This window comes from Lynx canadensis, chromosome A3, assembly GCF_007474595.2.
Source record: "Lynx canadensis isolate LIC74 chromosome A3, mLynCan4.pri.v2, whole genome shotgun sequence".
In the NCBI taxonomy this organism is placed as follows: Eukaryota; Metazoa; Chordata; class Mammalia; order Carnivora; family Felidae; genus Lynx; species Lynx canadensis.
This window is the reverse complement of record NC_044305.1, coordinates 109990811-110013231: the sequence shown is the minus strand read 5'-3', so window position 1 is coordinate 110013231 and position 22421 is coordinate 109990811. Positions and strand designations below refer to the sequence as shown.

General features: G+C 39.0%; 1 protein-coding gene across 3 annotated transcripts in view; it reads right to left on the bottom strand.

Moving 5' to 3' along the window:
• STRN (striatin) overlaps positions 1-21672 on the bottom strand; it is a 91354-nt gene extending 69682 nt beyond the window's left edge. The window contains exon 1 of one of the 3 annotated variants that reach the window (XM_030311312.1): positions 21334-21672. In XM_030311312.1, the coding sequence (XP_030167172.1) occupies positions 21334-21567 (234 nt within the window). In that variant the 5' untranslated portion in view covers positions 21568-21672. Of the gene's footprint in view, positions 1-1049; positions 1113-21333 lie in introns of those variants that run through there. The other 2 variants (XM_030311313.1, XM_030311314.1) reach the window with 2 other exon arrangements.
• Positions 21673-22421: the final 749 nt, after the last annotated feature.

The following is a 22421-nucleotide window of genomic DNA, read 5'->3' as shown; positions in this document are numbered from 1 at the left end:
AATATACAAGTGTATTAGATCAACATATTGTGCACTATAACTTGCACAATGTTATATGTCAATTATATCTCAATAAAGCTGGAAAAAGGAAAAAGAAAAATATGTACATATTCATATACATACACAGAGTGAAGTGAGAGAATAAGATATCAGTCAAGGGATAGATCTGTGAATGTGCAGTATAATAAACTTGACATTCAAAGATGTAATATTCACAGTTATCATTGTTTGAGAACCACCCAGAAAACATTCCATTAAGACGATGTGAGGCTAGAGGCCAGATCCAGAGTAAATGCTAGCCTAAACAAGCATTCACATCTCAAAGGTCGAAAGCAATAACTCTAAAATAATTTTTTAAAAACTAAGCTTATCAAAAATGTCTCCTCCCAACCCCAAAGAAAGCCAAACGGCTAGCAGTGGTGTTGGAAGTGAAGAAAAACATAAGTACTAAGAAAGTGACAGCTCTTAGTCAGAAAATGTCAAATTTGGTAACAGCTTGTAAGTATGAATGTGAACAAGTCCACCAACTGTTCTATACAAAAAAGAAAAAAAATCATTAAACTGACTCAGCAAGTGTTCCAACCTGAGCAAAATCGATTCATCAAAAGAAATAAAACTTTCATTAACACTGAGAAGACTATTAACTTAACAGGAATTCATATATACATATGAAACGTGACTCTCAAAGGAAATAAAATTCAGAGGAAGCAAGGATCCCACACAAAGAGGTCTGAATTTTAAAACCTGAGGATTCACAAAAAGTCTCAGAAAGTATTCCTTGCATATGAAAAGTTTTCTATAATGTATCATTTTCTTTATGGTCAGAAAACTTCAAAGCAGTTCTGAACATGTTTTACACCAATCGAATTCCCTTTTGATTGATATATAATCTCTAAAGAAACAGTCTTCAAGAGGCAACACTTTTCATATTTAAAACATTCATTCATTATGTCTACATTGTGGACCTATAAATCTACAATGCTATGTAACTAAAGCCCAAAATCTTCCCAATGGAATTTAAGGCTATCTACAATCTGTTCCCACCTCACCTGTCCAGCTTTGTCTTCCACATTCCCTTCTCCTGAACACATCCTGTATTCCAATCAAAGGGGACAGTATTTTAGTCTTCAAATATGGCCTGAACTTTCCCAGTCCCACACTTTGGCTAATGTTCCTCTCTTCATCCCCACTACCTCCCCAAACGCTCTTCTGAAATTTCAAATTCTACCAATGCCAAGTCTTGGCCTATTTAGCTCAAAGTAATCTCTCCCTTCTCTGAAGCCCAAGAGTACTTATTATTTTCTATTAAAGAAAAACTCCTCTGTATGTAAATACTGTTTTACTACTTTATGGCACTTAAATTAATGTTCAGTCAGGAGGCAAGAAAATAAGGGTTTTTGAGAACCAGGCATTCTGCTAAACACAGTATGTAACTAATCTAATTTTCTGTGTTATTACTGTTTTTATACCATCATTTTCATGGAGTTTATTACAGACCTTCAAGTTACCATACTTACTTAACCATTGCAACAGATCTTCTGGACTGGCTACTCAAAATACACACTTCCAACCCCTTTCTACCTTGTAACTTCCCACTACAGAGTCTAGAAAGCAAAAGTCATGCTTTCTTAGATTCTGTTGTGGCCAAACATGGCTATGCAACCAATGAGATATATATATATGGATACCTGCTGGGCATGGGGATGGTACTTATGGGGAAGTTTATCATTCACTGATAAAGGAGACACAACAAAAAACACCCAAGCAAACCTTTTTGCTACTTTTCACTTGATGTCTGTAACTATGGCAATTTTATAACCATAATGCAACAAAGAAGACAATAAGCCAACACACTGGGGGTGAAGGATGGCAGAAGAGAATAACAGAAAAAAGCCTAGTTTCTTTACGTCATCGCTGAATAACTGCACCAGCTTATGTCAGAGAAAAAGACTACCCACCACCAGACTTGTGACCTTTGTTAGGTCACTGTTAAAAGGGTTTACTTCCTAATACTCATTTCACTATAGTTGGACATTCAGACTGTAACTTTTCACTATTACAAAATAAATTGCTAATGATGTTCTTCATGCATATAGACTTTTTTTAAGCTTTTAATTTTAATTCCAGTGTAGTTAACATAGTGTTCTATTAGTTTCAGGTGTACAATATAGTGATTTAACAGTTCTACATAATACTCAGTGCTCACTATGATAAGTGTACTCTTTAATCCCTATCACCTATTCACCCATCCCCACATACCTCCCTCTGGTAACCATCAGTTTGTTCTCTTATAAAGAGCCTGTTTCTTGGTTTGTCTCTTTTTCTTTGCTTTGCTCATTTTGTTTTGTTTCTTAAATTCCACATATAAGTGAAATCATATGGTATTTGTCTTTCTCCGACTTTTTTCACTTAACTTTATACTCTTTTTTCACTTAACTCCATCTATGTTGTTGCAGCTTTCATTCTTTTTTATGGTTGAAAATATTCCACTGTGTTTACATATATATAAACACATCTTCTTTATCCATCATCTACTGATGCACAGTTGGGCTGCTTCCATAATTTGGCTATTGTAGACAATGCTACAACAAACATAGGAGTGCATGTATCCCTTTGAGTTAGTTTTTGTATTTTGGGGGGTATATGCCTAGCAGTGCGATTAGTGGATCATAAGATAGTTCTATTTTTAACTTTTTGAGAAATCTCCACACTGTTTTCCACTGTGGCTATACCGGTCTGCATTCCCACCAACAGTCCAAGAGGGTTCCTTTTACTCCACATCCTTGCCAACATCTGTTGTTTCCTGTATTTTTGATTTTAGTCATTCTGACAGGTGTGAGGTGATATCTCATTGTGGTTTTGATTTGCACTTCCCTGATGATGAGTGATGTTAAGCATCTTTTCATGTGTCCATTGGCCATCTGTACATCTTCTTTGGAGAAACATCTGTTCATGTCTTGTGCCTATTTTTAATTAGATTATTTGTTTTTTGAATGTTTAATTGCATAAGTTCTTTATATATTCTGGACATTAACCCTTTATTAGATATGCCATTTGCAAATATCCTCTCCAATTCAGTAGGCTACCTTTCATGCTTATAGACTTTTAAGGGAATTATTTATTTCTCTGGGATAGACCACAACCAACTGAATTACTAGGTCAAAGTATGTTTCCTAAGAGATACTGACCAGATAGATACTGTTGATAATACCAACAACAATGTATGAAAGTGAAGTTTAACACCTCTCCCCCCGAGCATTGGGTGCTGTCATTGATCTTTAAAAATTCATAGATAGAAAGAAGTATCTCATTGCTTTAATGAGTACTTCTTTGATGACAATTATTAATATTGACTATTTTGCCATATGTTGACTATTGTCCTATAACAGAACCATCCAAGTACTCATTAAGAGAGTAGTTCAATAAGCTGTATTTTGATAGCTTTAAAAAAAAAATTCTTCTTCCTCATTAAAAATACCAAAACCTGGGGGAAAATATTCAAACTTTACATGAACATATAAAGGCAAAACCAGCAAATCCATTCCTTTACCCCCATTCCACTACCTAGAGATAATCTTACAGACCGTGAGATCATGACCTGAGCTGAAATTGGACACTTAACCAACTGAGCCACCCAGGTGCCCCCAAACCAATCACATTTAAAACATAAATGTGTACACTAACAGAGATCTGAAGAAAACACAGATGCTAGAGAGTTAAATTTAAAGACCTTGTAGTGAAGTAGGGTAAGACTGAAATGTAAATTTATATGTTGCTGATTGTATTATTAAGGTGGTCACGCCCTACAGGCAGTAGGCAAGGCAGGACTGCAGCTTTCAGACTAGAAATATATTTTGGTAACCTTGATTTTCATATACACAAACCTATGACATGTCCCAAATCAGCTAAAGTAGCTACAAGTATGTGTGTGTCTACAGATATATGTATGTAGATACCTCTATGAGTGTGTTTATATATATTCCTTCTTTAATTTGTAAGAGAATAAGATCCAGAAAACATGCCTTTTTAGAATTAAATCCATCACATAAAACAATGCCTATTATTTTAAGTAATATTCCTAATATAAATACAAATCCCAATGACTTTATCTTAACCTACTCTACAAGTATTAGATTTATTTAGCTTTAATAAATAGAACTACCATTCTGTTTCCTGCTAAAACTGTAACACTAACCTGAAAAATTACCAAAATTATAGAAAAAGAAGAAAAACTAATCCTACTTTTAATATAGACAGAAGATGATCTCAAGAAATAGATATTCCATGCTCTCATAAAGGATATGAATAAGCAATTTAGAGAAGAGGAAACCCAAAAGGCTAACAAGCTCAGAAAGAGATGCCTGATCTTGGTGATAACCAGAAAAATGCAAGCTAATATAAGTAGGAGATATAACTTTATATTTATGAGATTAGCAAAAAAGTAGAATTCTAGATAATGCCAAGCTATATGTGATCATGCTCTGGTAGGTAATGTAGAAAGGGCAGTCATTCTCAAAAGCAATCGGCAATTTAGCCAAATTAGGTTTATGCATGCCCAACAAACCATTACTATGTTAAAGAAATTCTCAAACAGTTCAAAGTAACACAGTTAATGTATACAAAATATCACAAATGGATATTTCTAAAAAGAGGAAAAAATGACATAGTTTGATTTTTGTAAATAAAAAGCACATGTACAGAAAAAATATTTTACAAAGATAAAGAAAAATGAAAGGAGAATACGAGAATGGAGATAAAAATAGATTAAACAAGAAAGGCAGTAAGTGATCATTGCCAAGTAAATGCAAGTTCAATGAAAAGCCCAAGTGTGTGTTTGTGTGTGCATACACATAAAATTCTGTAGGGACACAAACTAAATTGTTAGTAGAATTTACCTCTAAAGAGTACATTTGTGACAAGGACTAGAACGAGGGAGATACCAGAGATATGGCTGAGTATCTTGTATTTCACATGTACACCTAGTCTTATTTTAAAGAAATCATTTCTTCTGACAAAGAGTCTCTCCTCAACCAAACTTCAGTCAGGCTCCTGTGAGCCCTCTGCTCCACGAGGCCAGATCTTTAGACTTCCACGTCCACCTTCACATCCCCCAATTTTTGCAGCAATCTCACTGTAAGTCATTTTGGCAAGAATCCCTCACCTTCAATATCTCCTCACCCTCAATATATCTGATCAAATGCCTCAACCCCCCCGGTACCCCAGGTGACATTTGGTCACTCTGGCCTGGATTCAGCAAGAATCCTGTCAGATTCTGTCAGTTTAGCCAGAATCCCCCTACCTCTGATGTTTACTCTTCATAATTTACATCCACTGACACCACCACCACCTGGCCCTGGCTATAAATTCCCAATTTTCCTTGTTGTATTCAGAATTGGGCCCATTGAGATCTCTTTCCCCCTATTACAATAGTCTCTGATTAAAATCTGCTTTTACCACCTTAACCACTGTCCAGCTCTCGATTTTTTTTAGTATTGCCACATGTAAAATTTAGACAGTTTCTAAAAATAAAGTCTAAGTTTAACTCTGAATTCTAAATAAAGTTTAAAACTCTCTTTTTGGGGGGCACCTGGGTGGCTCAGTTGGTTAAAAGTGTCAAAGTCTTGATTTGGGCTCAGGTCATGATCTTACAGTTTGTGGGTTTGAGCTCAACGTCGGACTTTGCATTGATGGTGTGGAGCCTGCTTGGGATTCTCTCTCCGCCTCTTCCCTCCCACTCTCTCTCTTTCTCAAAATAAATAAACTAAAAAAAAAAACTTTCTTGGGGTGCCTGGGTGGCTCAGTCGGTTAAACATCCGACTTTTGCTCAAATCATGATCTCACAGTCGAGAATTCAAGACCCATGTTGGGCTCTGTGCTGTCAGCTCAGAGCCTGGAGCCTCCTTTGGATTCTATGTCTCCCTCGCTCTCTGCCCCTGCCCCACCCTCTCTCTCTCTCAAAAATAAATAAACATTAAAAAAATTAATAAAAATTTAAAACTTAAAACTTTTTTTATAGAAAAATTGGTGGTTTTTAGTCAGTGATTCATGCTCTAAATCTCTAATTCACAATATAGCAAACTTACAAAAACATTTAAAAAAAATCAGCATAGACTCCTTAACTAGGGAAGTCAAGTTTATTAAAAACAAGCTTTTATTAACAACTACCTGATTTTCATAAAACACTCATTTCCTGATTTAAAAAATGTATATATAAAATAAGGTCAAAATATCAGTAACCATTTTTATTCAAACAAGAAACCAAGAGAACACAAAGTAGGGAAAATAGTAAAGACTTACTAGACACACATAAAAAATACCTGGGATAAACTTAAGCTTTGATGTACACTGAATCTTAAAGATCAACAAATTCCTGCTTTTGTTTTGGGGGAAAAAAAAAAAGCCAGGGAACATAATTTTTCTTGGTAACTCAGGACCAGAACTACACACATCAATTATTAAAATATACTATACAAAACTTCAATGTTCTTTGATATGGGAATTGGGAGATTCCTACTCCTGGTTCTCTCACTAATCTGTATGATCTTATTAAACTTTTCTGAGCCTCAGTTTCCTTAACTATACAAGGAAACAGTTTAACACTCTGTGATTATACGGAACTGAAGGTGATATGTGGAAAACAAAATGATATGTGAGTTAAGTCCTGATTCCAAGACAATGAGTATTTTTTTCTATTTCTGTTTGCATTCTGTTTATTTGTATGGGGGACTAATAATATACAGTTGAATTACTATCTTCAAAGGCAGTATTACTTTGGCCAATTTTTAAAAAAACTTATAATTGAATTCAAAGAGAACAGCCACCTTCCAAAAGATATCCTCACTCTCCAGAAAAATTATCGATTTCTCTATAGTTATCAGTGGTTTCTGGTTGGCAGCAAGGCAGGGTTTTTTTGTTTTATTAGTTGGGCTCCGTTTTGCAAAACTGAACTCAACTGTAATATTATCACTATTAACACATAATGTTAATACATACTGCACTAGGTATTAGAAGTAAATTAAAAAAAAAAAAATGTGGTACAAAGGAAGCTGCTAAAGCTCCAAGAGGGCAGAGACTGTGCAAGTGATTGCTATATTCCCAATGCCTACAACAATCACTTGCATGTGGAAGATGCCCAATAAACATTTGTTAAATTAATCGAACAGATTCATAAAAAGCAGTAAACAGTAAAAGATAGCACATCCTAAGTGCCAAATGACAAAGCAAGTATTAAAAAAGGAACAATCGGGGCGCCTGGGTGGCGCAGTCGGTTAAGCGTCCGACTTCAGCCAGGTCACGATCTTGCGGTCCTCTTGCGGTCCGGGAGTTCGAGCCCCACGTCAGGCTCTGGGCTGATGGCTCAGAGCCTGGAGCCTGTTTCCGATTCTGTGTCTCCCTCTCTCTCTGCCCCTCCCCCGTTCATGCTCTGTCTCTCTCTGTCCCAAAAATAAATAAACGTTGAAAAAAAAAAAATTTTTTTAAATAAAAAAGGAACAATCAAAACCAAAACCAAAAACTTTTCATGTTGGAAATGAGATTAAGCTAAATCTGAATAAAGAAATATATAAATCTGAAAGAATAATACAAACTATGAGGTGGTGGAAGGACATTCCAGAATGATGAAACTTTTTGAGCAATGATTAAAAAAAAAAAAAAAAAGTAGACGTGGCTTATGTGCAAAGCAAGATTAAACTATGTTGGTTTAGGAACAGTACCCTAATAGGTAGGAAATATAAACAGTCTAATCATGGAAGAGATTTGAAACCTACTATAGGCAAAAAGAAAAAAGAGTACCTTTTTTTTAATGTTTATTTATTTTGAGAGAGAGGGAGACACCGACTCCAAAGAAGGCTCTAGGCTCCGAGTTGTCAGCACAGAGCCCGATGCAGGGCTCAAACCCACAAACCACGAGATCATAACCTGAGCCAAAGTCGGATGCTTAACCAACTGAGCCAGCCACCTAGGCGCCCCTAGAGATATAATTTTATAAGACATCTATCTATATAAAAGCAATCAATTGGAGTGGGAAGATTCAAATCAAAGAGAAACAGCTGGGTGGGGGGGTGGGGGACAAAAAACAAACAAACAAAAAAACAAACAGTATAATCTGGCAAACAAGTATCTGAACAGTGGCCTGAAAGCAAGATCATAAGAGACTGAGGAATAAATAACCCAAGAGAGAGAAAGAGAACAAAGAAACTGAGAGGGAGGAAAATGAGACTAGTAGAAAACCAAAGGTCCTAAATGTGGTCTGTACAGAGAAATTAACAGCGAAATGAAAGAGAACAAGATAGGATGTTGAGAACATCCTATCGAAATGAAAGAGAACAAGATAGTCTACTAATGGGTAAGACTGCTGACAAAGGGGTTTCTTTTATTATCCCTATCGGCTTGGTTGGTTTTTAAATGGGAAAAACTAAAATGGCCTTGCCACAGTGGATACTACCACTGGAATAATGGATTCAGGTCTATCTAAATTTAAGAATCATCACTTGATGATAAGCTCTACAGGAGCTGGAACTATATCTGCTTGTTTTCCACTGTTAAACCACAACGTATTTTCTATGAAGCTTTGGCAACTTTGGTATTTCCATACTTCAGCTTTTTTGTGTTCATTCTCACTTGGCTAGCTATAAGGATCTGGAAAACCAAACGTTCATCTTTGATGAAAAGAAGCAGGCTTAGGGGTTAAAAAAAAAAAAAAAAAAAAGTCCGAATTTTAATTCTAAATTATGGATAACTGGGGCATTTCTATTTTATTAAAGTAGCAGAGTTCAAAAAAGTTTAAAATCACAGTATATTAATAATGCAACTATAAATACAACTGGAAAAGTAGAATACAAAGTAATGAAAACTATATATTTTATTTAAAGCAAGATTCATCTTCACAGAAAAAAAATAATTCCTTATTTATTTAGAAGGAATAAGGAACGTGTATAAAATTTGAACGCATGGATTTTAGAAAAGAAAAAAATGTTATGTGACCCTGCTGATTGTAAAGACTTTTCAGGACACCATGCCAAAGACACTTCCTGGCAGTCAGTGTTTAACACACAAAGGGAAAAGAAAACAAACCTACACTCACAACTACCAAAACCCAAGCACCATTTGCTGCAGCTAACATCAACCTGCAATTATGAAGCCAGTGGCATCCCTAAAAATGAGCTCTGTCAGAATGACTTGGCAGGGCCCAGGCAATGCTCTCTACACAACAGAATACAGACACTACTTGCTCTAAAAGGCCCTTTCCAAGGGAAGTCATAAGACAGAACTAGCTAGCAGAAAGAGGGACAGACCCTCTGCTCCCATATACGCCAACATATATTGTACACTCACAAAATTGACAAATGCTGTAAATATCAAAGATGTCTGAGTCACAGGACCTGCCCTTATGACAATTTAGCTGAGAGACATAATATACATATTTAAACACATATATTTAATACATATTCAGTAACAGTGTAGTCTAATATATGATTCGTTCATTCAAGAACCATTTAGTAAGCAGCTACTATGTGCCGGTAACTGCTAGACCTTAAAACACCCTTAAGTGACTCAAAACCTAGTGAGGAAACAAACACACAAAGCAGGAGACAGGTGGTATAACTGAGACACAGAAGTTCTCAACACTAATCCTCTCTTAACCAAACCTCTGGATTAACCAGTATTCTTCAGTCCCTTGGTAAAACACTGCCCAACGCCCAGGGCACATTAAGTATTCACAGCTAGAGTATGCTATTCTTTATAATTCACCCATACACTGCGTTTTCAGTCAAGTTGTATAAGCTCACCAAGAGTCAACCTGGTTTCCTCCCAAACCTGTTTATGCCAATTGCACTTGTTGCTTTGATTACATAATTCAATTAAACATTACATAAACCAATAAAACATACGTATGAAAAGAAAAACTAAGTTGAATGCTTTGGGAAGACAACACAACAAAGGAGACCTACTAAGCAGGAGACCTGCTATCAAATTAAATGTGGGTGACACAACTGTGAAAGACTAGGGAAAAGTCATAAAAATCGAGGATTCTGTACTGTATACTTTACTCAAGGAAAACCAAAACCAGAAATCATAACCAATGTATTGTAATTGTAGCTTTTTCAAGAAAGACAACACACAACTCCAATCAGTGTTCTTAAAAAAAAAAAGTGAAGGGCAGGTGGGCTTGGTCTTACAGTGACAAATGACTATGCGTTTATATTATTTTTAACTTAAATGACTTGGTATCATTTCAACCAGATTAACTGCCCAACCACTGATCAGGATGGTGTTTCTGTTATTTATACAAGCTCTTAGGGGAGCATGAAACTTCACTGTGTCTGGAGGTTTCCCAAAGACAGTAAAATGAAACTTGGAAGAGGATTAGAAATTCACCAGGCAGACAAGGGAGTGAAAATATCCCAACCCTATACATTGACTCAAAAGCATGAGAACAAGAAAAGTGTCAAAATATTTTTCCTTCCATTTACCATGCCCAGTCCCACCACTCAAACTTTTCTTATGGCAAATTATTTATCTTTTCTATGAGTTAGGGAATAATTATTACCTACCACAAAGAGCTTTGTAAAGATTAAAATCGATCACACGTGTAAAGTGCTCTACACTGTACCCAGCACATGGTAAGGGATCAACAACAACAATAAAAACTGTTATTATTGTTGGAGGGGAAAGAAGAGGAAACAAAAGCTAAAGTACTGGGACCATGGTACCATCTTCCCCAAGTAAGGACTCTTTGAAGTTCAATAAGTGTGCTGACCCAGATCTCCAGGCTCCTCCTTGTTCCCTTTTAGCTTTACATGAATCCACATTCCTCAGGAGCAGGTTTTGGTTGTGCATATAATTTAGGCTTTGCTTACTGCTGAACCTTCTCATTTAGGAAATACAAACAAAAAAACTGAGAGCAAGTCCCAGACTGGGCTGTAATTTTCCATCAGGTGAAATTGTTATCACCCTTATGGAATCTGACATCTTACTTATTTCTCCTAACTAGATATGCTGGTATTGGATCCAATTTCTGTCATATGTAAATGAGTGCTAATGAAGCCTGTGTGTAACACTCCCCCGGCCCTTTCCTTGGATCTCTGTAGTGCAGTCATGCCAAGAACCTATTCACCACACCCAAAATACCTATTCCACCCAACCTTCTTCAACATTTCCCAGCGCTCCCGTTAATTCCAGGGCTTCTACTCCTTATTCTTCTCCTGTTCTTATCTAAAACAAAACAAAACAAAACAAAACAAAACAAAACAAAACAAAACAAAACAAAACAAAACAGGGGCGCCTGGGTGGCTCAGTCAGTTAAGCGTCCGACTTCGGCTCAGGTCACGATCTCACGGTCCGTGAGTTCGAGCTCCGCCTCGGGCTCTGTGCTGACTGCTCAGAACCTGGAGCCTGTTTCAGATTCTGTGTCTCCCTCTCTCTCTGACCCTGCCCCGTTCATGCTCTGTCTCTCCCTGTCTCAAAAATAAATAAAACGTTAAAAAAAAAAAATTAAAAAAAAAAATAAAACAAAACAGAACACTACTCATTTTTCCTTGAGCCATACTGCTTCTAAGCCAGTCTACAATAAAATTTCCTTCTTGCATATCAGTATTTTCGAATATTCCATCATCTTATTTAGATAAGGTACTTTTGTTATAAAAGTTAAATAGCACTGTCTGCCAAAGAAAGTGATTTTATTTCTTTAAATACCTTAATGCATAACAGCAAATACATGGTTGACATTATTATTCTGTTCAAACAGCATATGTAAAACAGATGGGCTGAGAATAACCTAATAACAAAAGCACTACACAAAAGGTGATATACAATCAATAAACACTAACTATATTAAAATATACATACATATGTATAAAATATGTATAAAATATACATGTATACATATTTTAATATAATGTTTAGTATATATAGTATAGCATATATAGTTAGTATATACATATATGTGCCTGTATATAGCATAGTTAGTATATATATGTATGTATATAGAGATATACACATACACACACACAGACACACACACACACACAACATAATTAGGCTACCCTCAGAACAAGCTGGAAAAGATCCGAATTTGCAGACTTTTTTAAAGAAATAAACATTTTACATCAGTATTCTCTACACAAAAATAAAACGATTCGAAGAAACTAGAGTGACACATTGTTAAACACCTTTGAGGAACACAAATCATTGAAAACTTTCCTGAGCCCCTTAAAATGCAATCATTTCACTAAGTTGTTCTGCTTGAAGTTTGAAATATATAAGAATTTACATTATGACAGCTACTCAAAGCATACTTAATCATCTAAATATTGTAATTCACTTGGCTACTTCAGATCAGAAGCAGCTACACAGGGTAAGGGACCAATAAAAGGAGATGATGTATGGAGAACAATGTCTGGGCTTGGGTAGTACGACTCGTGGGTTCTAAAGTCAATCCCCACCAATTCAGAGTGATCAAGGACCATTTACTTATTCTCTCTGTGGCCCTAACTGATACAACAAGAGATGAGATGGGAATGCAAGCTGGTGCAGCCACTCTGGAAAACAGTATGGAGGGTCCTCAAAAAACTAAAAATAGAACTACCCTACAACCCAGCAATTGCACTACTAGGCATTTATCCATGGGATACAGGTGTGCTGTTTCGAAGGGATACATGCACCCCCATGTTTATAGCAACACTATCAACAATAGCCAAAGTATGGAAAGAGCCCAAATGTCCATCAATGGATGAATGGATACAGAAGATGTGGTATATATATTCAATGGAGTATCACTCGGCAATCAAAAAGAATGAAATCTTGCCATTTGCAACTACATGGATGGAAATGGAGGCTATTATGCTAAGTGAAATTAGTCCATCAGAGAAAGACAAAAATCATATGACTTCACTCATATGAGGACTTTAAGAGACAAAACAGATGAACATAAGGGAAGGGAAACAAAAATAATATAAAAACAGGGAGGGGACAAAACAGAAGAGACTCATAAATATGGAGAACAAACTGAGGGTTACGGGAGGGGTTGTGGGGGGGATGGGCTAAATGGGTAAGGGACACTAAGGAATCTACTCCTGAAATCATTGTTGCACTATATGCTAACTAATTTGGATGCAAATTTTAAAAAATAAATAAATAAAATTAAGTAGAAAAAAATATATATCACTTTTGTAAACCACACCAAAAAAAAAAAAAAAAAAAAAAACAAGGGATGAGACTATGCAAGTTCTAAGGTCCCACAGGAGGTAAAATATTCTTAGTCTAATGAAGGGAATAGAAAATTGGGAGTCGAGCTATGCAGGGCAAAGAGAGGGGACGTGCACACGCGCATCCCTGTCAGCCCTAGAATTCTACAGTTACATGTGCTAAGATGAAGACTACAGACAATACATACTCTAGGAATTAACAACAGGTTCATGTGTACAGTTTCTTCCTCCTGTCTGTCTCTGCTCTCCCCATCTCTCTTCCCTCTCTGTCTCTTCTTTTCTTCTACCCCCTTCCTTAGCTTCTTCTCCTGCCTCAGGTTTCTCTCCTGAACTGCAAAGTTCCTCTGTTCCTATCTCCAGTCCTCAATGCTTTCCAGTTATTACCATCTACTACTGCATCTCTAGCCTGCTCCTTACTTCCGATACTGTCGGTTTATTGTCAGTATTATTAAACTGTCAGTTTTACTATCACTATTAACAGTGGCATAAGTAGCCACTATGCCAAATGCATCACTTAAACTAGTTCTTGGCTCCTAAAGTTTAATTTAAATAAATAATACCAAATAAGTAAATAAATAAATAAATAAATAAATAAAACACTTAAAAGTATTCTCTCCACAGAAATCTCAACCAGCAAAAGCAAACCACTTATTGGACATTTATTATAGGTCACAAACTTTGCATACTCTATCTTTTTAAAATTACAACTACTCTGTTTGGTGGCTATATTTACAAACAAAGATGGGGCCCAGAAAAATTATATACTGGAAATGATGGAACTAAGGCCCATACTTTCCACAGCCACACTGCAAGAGACAATGACAATAGACTGTTGTGTCAAATTGACCACTAAAGCAAGAAACTCCAAAGATCCCAAGGGCAAGTTTATTTCTAATGGCCCAGAATTGAAACCTGGAATCCATTAATAACATTCATAAATCAAAAAGTATGCTGGGGCACCTGGGTGGCTCAGTCGGTTAAGCATCCGACTTCGGCTGAGGTCATGATCTCATGGTTTGTGGGTTTGAGCCCCACGTTGGGCTTTGTGCTGACAGCTCAGAGCCTGGAGTCTGCCTCAAACTCTATGTCTCCCTCTCTCTCTCTCTCTGCCCCTCTCCTACTCACGCTCTGTCTCTCTCTCTAAAAAAATAAACATTAAAAATTTTTGAAAAAATTTTTAAGTAAAAATAATTAAAATAAAATAAAATAAAACAAAATAAAATAAAATAAGCCTGACATCAAGTAGAGAGTAAGCTGCTGACAAAGGGAAATCAGTCCAGATTATTTGGACTTTCAAACACCAATCAAGGGCTGATTAATAAAGGGGTTGGTTTGTTTGTTTTAAATTCTGCTTTAATTTTACCAAGATTTTGGAGAGAAGTTGTAGTCTCCCCCCCACCACTGGGACTCAAAGAAAAGTAAACTTAGATAGTAAATAAAGTTTAGGGTCAAATAAGGATATCTCTTAATAGAGAAAAAGTATCAATTATATTTCTCTACAGATAATTACTGGGCCATTCTTATTTGTCAATTTTTCAAAGTAAGATAATTCAGTTTTCAGTAATAGTGCCTCAAATTAACTCTTCTACTGAAAACAGTTAAATATTCTGGACAAAATATTTTTACATATTTAAAAGGCAAAGCTGATAAGAAGTAAGGAATTATTTGGCCAAAATTGAAAGGAAAATGGGAACCTAGTAAGGTAAGAGAACAAAAGCCACTTTTGCTCTAGAGGTACTAGCCAATCAGAACAAATCTGAACCTTAAGTTTGGACAGCCTTATAGGACCCAAAGAGCAAAAACTAAAGACCAGGACCATCCGGAGTAAAAAGTCTAACAGGTGATATGTCCCACATTTAGCTAAGACCCTGTAGCATATTCCTTCAAGGCAAAGGTGAAGGATGCTGGTCCTCAAATGTATTTGTGGCCAAAATTTGCATCAGCTGGGTGGTCCAAAACCTCAAGCAATGAATTGGTTTTAAAATGGTTGTGGATTGTTAATGCCTCCAAAAACCCATCAGAGCAAATGCAAAGACCTTCTAAAGAAGACACCTTTTTTGAGACCTCAGATTAGTCTTAACACCTTTCCAAGGACAGTGAGCAGCACACAAAAATAACTATGCATACAAAGAAATAAGTTACCATGAACAAGGACCGGCAAAAACAAGAGACCACAGAAAGAGATCTCCAAGACTTCATGCAGAGGAAGTACAGATATACCACCTATAAAAACAACTATACTCACTCGGTTTAAAGAAAAAGAAACTTGAAGATATCTTCAGGGAACAGGAAACTATTAAGAAAAAATCCAGCAGATTTAAAATGCAACCAAACTGAACTTCAGTAATAATTAAAATTAGAAACTTATCAGATGGCTTTAAAAGATTAAATTCAACTGAAGAGAAAATTAATGGACTGCAAATAAGTCAGAATAAACAGATAAAGAAGGTCTAAAATACATGTAATCAGAGACCTAAAGATTAAAGAAAACAGATTGGGATAAAGCAGAAATCTAAAGAGATAGTGACTGATGATTTTGCAGAAATCTAGAGATAATGATTGAGGATCATGTAGATTTTTCAAAGAGCCTAACAAAGTCACAAATAAAATAAAAAGAAATATATACCCTGAAACATCATAATGAAACTCAGAACACAAAGTCCAGAAAAAAATATTAAATGTAGACAATAAAATAAGCTAGAAAACAGTGGAACAGAGTAAAATCTCCAGGTCTGTTGTTTTAAATAAAAAGAAAAATGATAAGTAAGCATTAGTGTGACTGATTATCTCAGAAGGGTCTAAGGATCAAGCAAGATAATGAATTTAAGGGCTTGGAAAAAACTGTACAGGTATCTGGAGACTTAAGTGACAGTCTGTACAAAAACCTGTTTCATTCTCGGTCATTCAACCTCTCTGTGGGCCTCACTTTACCTGCGGAAGAAGGTTGCAGCTGATTTTTTCCAAAGTTCATTCCAGCTCAGAAATTACTCTATCATTATCTCTCTCAGTCAGAGGGAGGTGAATCAAATTATAATATTCTACTGGCTAAAAATAAAATGCTAGCTATCATCAGAAAGAATAATAGAAACGTAACAAAAATTATATCCCAATTCTATAAAAAGCCATCCATATCTGGAATACTAACAGATGTGTCCAAACAATACATGTAAAATCAGAAACAAACAACTAAAGCAGTGGTTCTCAATCCGTGCTCCCTTGAGGGAGCTCAAAAAAACACTAATACCAGGGGCACTAAATCCTAAAATTCTGATTAAACTGGTCTGGGGTAGAGCACAGGAAATGAAGATTTTTAAAAGTTCCCCCAGATTATTCTAAGGTTGAGCTAAAGCTAAGAAATACTGAACTAAAGTGACAAAATAATTTTGAGTCATACTTGACTCCTTTTTCCTCAAACGTCACATCCTATCCTTCAGCACATCTTGTTGGTTCTACCTTCAAAAATGCATTCAGAATCCATTAGATTTTGAATACGTATCAAAATAGACATTCACATATCTCATCACTACCAGCTTAGTTCATCTCCAGCCTGGATTATTAACTAGACTCCATGACTCTCTTACCATTGTCTTCCGTCCAAGTGCATTCTAAACCCTTGCGATGCTGTTCCTTTACTCAAAACATTTCAACTGTCACCCATCTGGCTGAGGTACAATCTAAAATCCTTACAATGGGCAAGACCCAGTATGGCATTTCTTCCATTCTTCTCCTCTACTCTAGCCACATGTGCCTCGTTATTCCTCAAACATTCCAAGCATGCTCCTTTCCCCCCTACTGTTCTCTCTGCCCTCCCAGAACACCCCCTCCTTAATTTCACCTTTTCAGGTCTTGCTCAAATGGCATCTCATCAGGTAAGCCTTTCTTCCCCACTCTACCCCACCAAGCACTCCATATCCCCCTTATACCAACCACATGACTGTGGTGCTTACTACCACCTAACATTTTATGTATGTAAGTATTCATTATTGTCTGCCTGTAGGATCTATTTTAACCATCTTGTTTCTCCAGTGCCTAGAACAGGAGCTGGCATAAAATGGGTGAATAACATTTGCTGACTGAAAATATGAATCAATAATGCCAAAATCCAGATTAATAAATACTCCAGTCTCTATGCCACATGCCCTAAGCTACTCAATCATATCACCTTTTTCATACAATTCTAACATTTCCAGGTAAATAACAGAGCCTCCCCTACTACACACACCCCCCAAAATCTAGGGCCAATAGTTTTTGTTTTGTATTTACATGCCTGCTTTCTATTAAGTCAGTAATTTTCAAATAGGTTCTCATTACTTCATTAAGTTCTTTCTTCTTGCTATTCTCCCTATTCACTGCTAGCTCTCTTTTGTGCTATTCTAAGAAAATCTAAGCCCCCACAATGATAAACACTCTGATTTTTCTACATCTTGCTTGTCTATCACTCCAACTAGACTGCATACTTCTTGAAGGTCATCTAGCTCAATGTCTCACATAAAGAAATTTCCCTCGATTGTTATGATTAGTATTCCAACTCCAATTCCTTTCACAAATATAAAGCTCAGTAATAACCCTAACCATTCTTTTCCCACGAACTGCCTATTCTCATCTGAATGGTGGTAGTGAGGCAGGAGGGGGATTATCAAAAATAAAGAGAATTCTAGGGATACCTGGGTGGCTCCGTTGGTTGAGCATCTGACTTCGGCTCAGGTCATGATCTCATGGTCCGTGGGTTCGAGCCCCACGCCGGACACTGTGCTGACAGAGCCTGGGGAGCCTGCTTCAGATTCTGTGTCTCCCTCTCTCTCTGCCTCTCCCCTGCTCCCGTTCTGTCTCTCTCTCTCAAAAATAAATAAACATTAAAAAAATTTTTTTAAAAAGAGAGAGAGAATTCTACATTAACTGAGATGGGCAAGGAGGGGAAAATGACAAGTTTACAGCACAGTATAACTGGTTCCTTCCTCCCAAGACCTGAAGAAGGGAGGAAGTGGTAAAGGCAGACCAGGTAGGTGACAGCTTGGATTGCCTTGCACAACTCTGTCCTGACAATCTGAAAGAGCAAGACTAACAGGTTCCTGAAGAGACCAATTAGACTTAATCTTAAAGGTATTTTTGTTGACTTCGGTGTTAATGACTTGAGAAGAGATTTAAAAACCAAAGAGAGGACATCAATTAATCCAAATTTCATCACCACTCATTCTCTGACTTCCGGATTTCTTCTAGAAAAATTTAAATGGCAAAAGAAAAATGAAGGGGTATGTTCACATTTAATGATGTTGATAAAAAGAAATTACTTTAAAAATATGTTTTCAGGGGCCCCTGGGTGGCTCAGTCGGTTGAGCGGCCGACTTCGGCTCAGGTCATGATTTCACAGTCCGTGAGTTCGATTCCCGCATCGGGCTCTGTGCTGACAGCTCAGAGCCTGGAGCCTGTTTCGGATTCTGTGTCTCCCTCTCTCTGACCCTCCCCCGTTCATGCTCTGTCTCTCTCTCTCTCTGTCTCAAAAATAAATAAACGATAAAAAAATATATATATATGTTTTCAGTTGTGAGATTCCCACAAACTCTCTTCCCAAAAAGTATGTTATTTGTTCTGTTTGGAAAATATGACACATTTTTAAAGTTCCTCCCTGGATGCTTAATTTAGTGTAAGCACAAACGAAAAGATACTGTAAAAATGTAGTGCTTTCAGTGTGAGGAGCACCAATTGGAAACCTACCTGAGCTTTAACATTTGCCATTAAAAATCCCAGAAATAGCATGTGTGCGCGTGTGTGTGTAAAACTGAAGAGTGACTACAATTATAGGTAAATTGAAAAGTTGAAATGGAGGGGTGGAAGGGGAGAACTGGGAGATAGGGCAAAGGTTAGACGAGCTGCAAACTCCCGAACCTCCACAAGTAAAAAGGGAAGAGTTATTATCTTGTTTGTTTTTGACCAAATTAGTGTGACTCACCTTCCCTAAACTGGAAATTAAAATTTAAGCAGCCACATAAAAAAATCATTCTCCACACCCGAACAACGTTAACGCTAAAGCCTGCCTTTAACACTTCCTTGAAGTCTGAAATCCACAATTTCATTTATGGAATGCACTGTCTAATAAAGTGAATTACTAATAAATTTAAATGAAGCATTCAAGTCTGCTTATCACTATACAGACATGGTCAGATTCATTTTGAGAAAAGTTACAAATACCAACAGACTAGATACTAAAGTACATAACGGCAGACATAAAAAAAGTTGCCAAAGAATACACACATAGAACTGTGGAAATAAAGAATGAGAAGAAATTTTAGAAACTATGGGTCACTGCCTCGCTTCACTCAACTCCTCCCAAAGGCCTTCCTCACCCACCCCATCTAAAATAAAAAAGCCGCGGGGAGCCTGGGTGCTCCATCAGTTAAGCATCTGACTCTTGGCTTCAGCTCAGGTCATGATCTCACAGTCTGTGAGTTCGAACCCCAGATGGGGCTCAGTGCTGACTTGAGATTCTCACGATCTTACAGTTTGTGAGTTCGAACCCCAGATCGGGCTCCGCGCTGACGGGATTCTCTCTCTCTCTCTCTCTCTGCCCCTCCCCTGCTCACTCGCTCTCTCAAAATAAATAAACAACCTTAATAAAAAAAATAAACAAATAAAATAGCTGTCCCTATCACATTCTATTTCTGTACCTGATTTATTTTCCTCATCCAAGGTGCCATTATGGTTCGGTACATTATGTACTTACATTTGCTGCTTCTTTGCCTGCCGACTAAAACGTAAGCTCTATGAGGGCCGAAGCTCTGTCAGTTGTGTTCATCCCAGGCCCTCGAGGCACACAGCTGGCACTCAATAAAGTGCTGAATAAATAAATGATGAACCTGAAGTTCACAGAGGTTAAAGGATTTCCTCAAGGTCACAGCCAGCAGTAAGCACAGCTGGTACTAAAACGCTGTCTACTCCCTCTTTCCATAGCCACTTCCACGAGGCCAAAGCACCCTGCTCCAGCACATGATTTTCTATTTAACAGATTCCTTCTTTTCTTTTTTTAAGTGCCAAAGAAAATACCCGTTACCAAAAAAAGTGACACGCTGGGTAGCATTTTAACTTCAAGTGTTTCACCAACCAAAACTATACTCAGATTTCAGAAGTGTACAAGATTAGCCAGTAAAACAGCAAGGCACAGCCACTCAGTTCTTCGAGTTCCTTGTGAAATTGGTGTGTGCCTTGGAAGTTTTAAGATCAGCTTCGGAAACACACTTAGCAATTCAGAATGGCCTGTAAAGTATCAGCCTCACTTTCTTCTAAGAGCCCACAACAGCTCCTTCCTGGATATGCTTTATCTTGCAGATTATGCAAGGAAATGTAACCAACTTTAAAGTCCCTTTTAGTTCCTTTCAAAGTACAAGGCAATCTCACAAAACATTGGGCACAAAATTAACCCTTAGGAAGTTTCAGATTCTGAGAATAGGAAACCATCTCCGAACCATCACCTGACGGTGATCATCTAGGTTCTTCATGATCTGAAATACCTAAAAGAAACGCGGAGGTGGGGGGTTGGGGGGGGTGGAGGAAGAGGAAAAGAGAAGAAACGTTTACATACATCAAAAAGGAGCTGATATCCCTCATAATACTTTAGCCCAACATCAGCTTCTTGCCTAAAGTCAAGGCCCCACGCACACAACTTCGGTTGTCTGCTTTGGTCACCTCCCTTTCAGAGAGACAGGAGCCAACTACCAATACCTTTCGCAGGGAACATCTCTAGACCTAGGATGGGACTCACTAGGGCAGAGGATGATTTGCTAGACGTCTCTCAAAACTACTGTCAGCCCAATTAGTTAACTGAAAGGGACGACCTAAAATGTGGGACGGCAAGAGAGTTGAAATGAGACTGAGTTAAGAGTGTGAAGGAGCAGACGAAAAGGAACGGGGAGGGTAAACAACGCATCAGGGGCTGGAGTGGGAACCTAGGTCAAGGCAGCGGGGTCAGGGAAAGGCAAAGGTGAAGGGGGGAAAGATGCGGTTTCTGAGTGGGATGGGCGGGAGCAAAGGGGGAGGGGACGAGGGGGGCCGAAGGGGGAGGGGGGGAAGGGTCCTGGGCGGGGCGGAAGGGAGCGAAGAGGCGGGATGAAGAGGGCCAGGCCGGGAGGGTCTTTACCTGCAGCTCCGCCCGCTCCACCTCCCACTGGGCTCTCTCCACCTCGAAGCGGGCCCACTCGTGCTGCAGGAAGTGCAGGATCCCAGGGAGGCTGTATTGGGCTCGCGCCGCCCCCGCCGCAGCCGCCCCGTCGCCGGCCGCGGCAGCCTCCGCCAGAGGCCCGAGACCCTTGGCACCGCCGGCGCCCGGGTGGTTGTTGCTGAAGAAGACGCCGGGACCCGCCTGCTCGTCCATGGCGGCCGCAGAAACCCCGGGAGCTGCCCAGGAGCCCAGCAGCGGAGGCAACGGCGGCGGCCAGCAGCGCCTCCTCCTGCCTCCGCCGCTCCCCGCCCACACCCCAGTCAGCAGGGAGCAGCCGCCTGGGCGCGGGGGCCGGCCGAGCCCGGGACGGGCCGGGAAATGGGTCAACTGCGGCGCGCGGGCGGCCCAGGGCTTGCTGGGAGTTGTAGTCGCGGGGCGGGGCGGCGGCAAGCGCGGTCGCGGCGGCCTGTGGGGCTGCGAGAGACTCGGGCGCGGCCGCAGCTCCGCCCCCGGCCCGCCCCTGCCCGCCCCTGCCCGCGGCGGTGGGGGCCGACTGGGCCGGGAGCGCGGGTTTCCTCACCCGCCGGTCGGGCGCGAGCGGGCTGCGCGCCAGTGCCCCCCTCGCACGCGGAAGTTCTCGGGCGGCGCGCCCTGTTGCATACACACACACATACACACACACGGAAGTTATCGCGCCAAGATACCAGTCCGAGCAGCACATCTTTCAGGGCTTCCTGGTGGTTGTGCTAAGAAACAAGCTCAAAGCGAGGTTCGGAGGTCCAGCTCCTGGACGGCTCCAGCTAGTTGGATCTAACCCTCTCCCTTTGGCTCCAACTTAAGTGTTTCTCTGGCCCCAGACACTCCTCAAGTTCTGGCAATCTGCTTATCGCTATCGCTCCTCCCTTTTTTTTTTTTTTTTTTTTTCTCCCTTACGGATTCAAACCTGTTGCCTGATCAGTTTTCACTTATAAGGAACTCTGATCACCTCTCTCTCCTGGACCAGCCCTTTTCAGCTTCTACATTCTGGATTGTTGGCACTTCATCTGAAACACTGCTCCGCTGAAGTC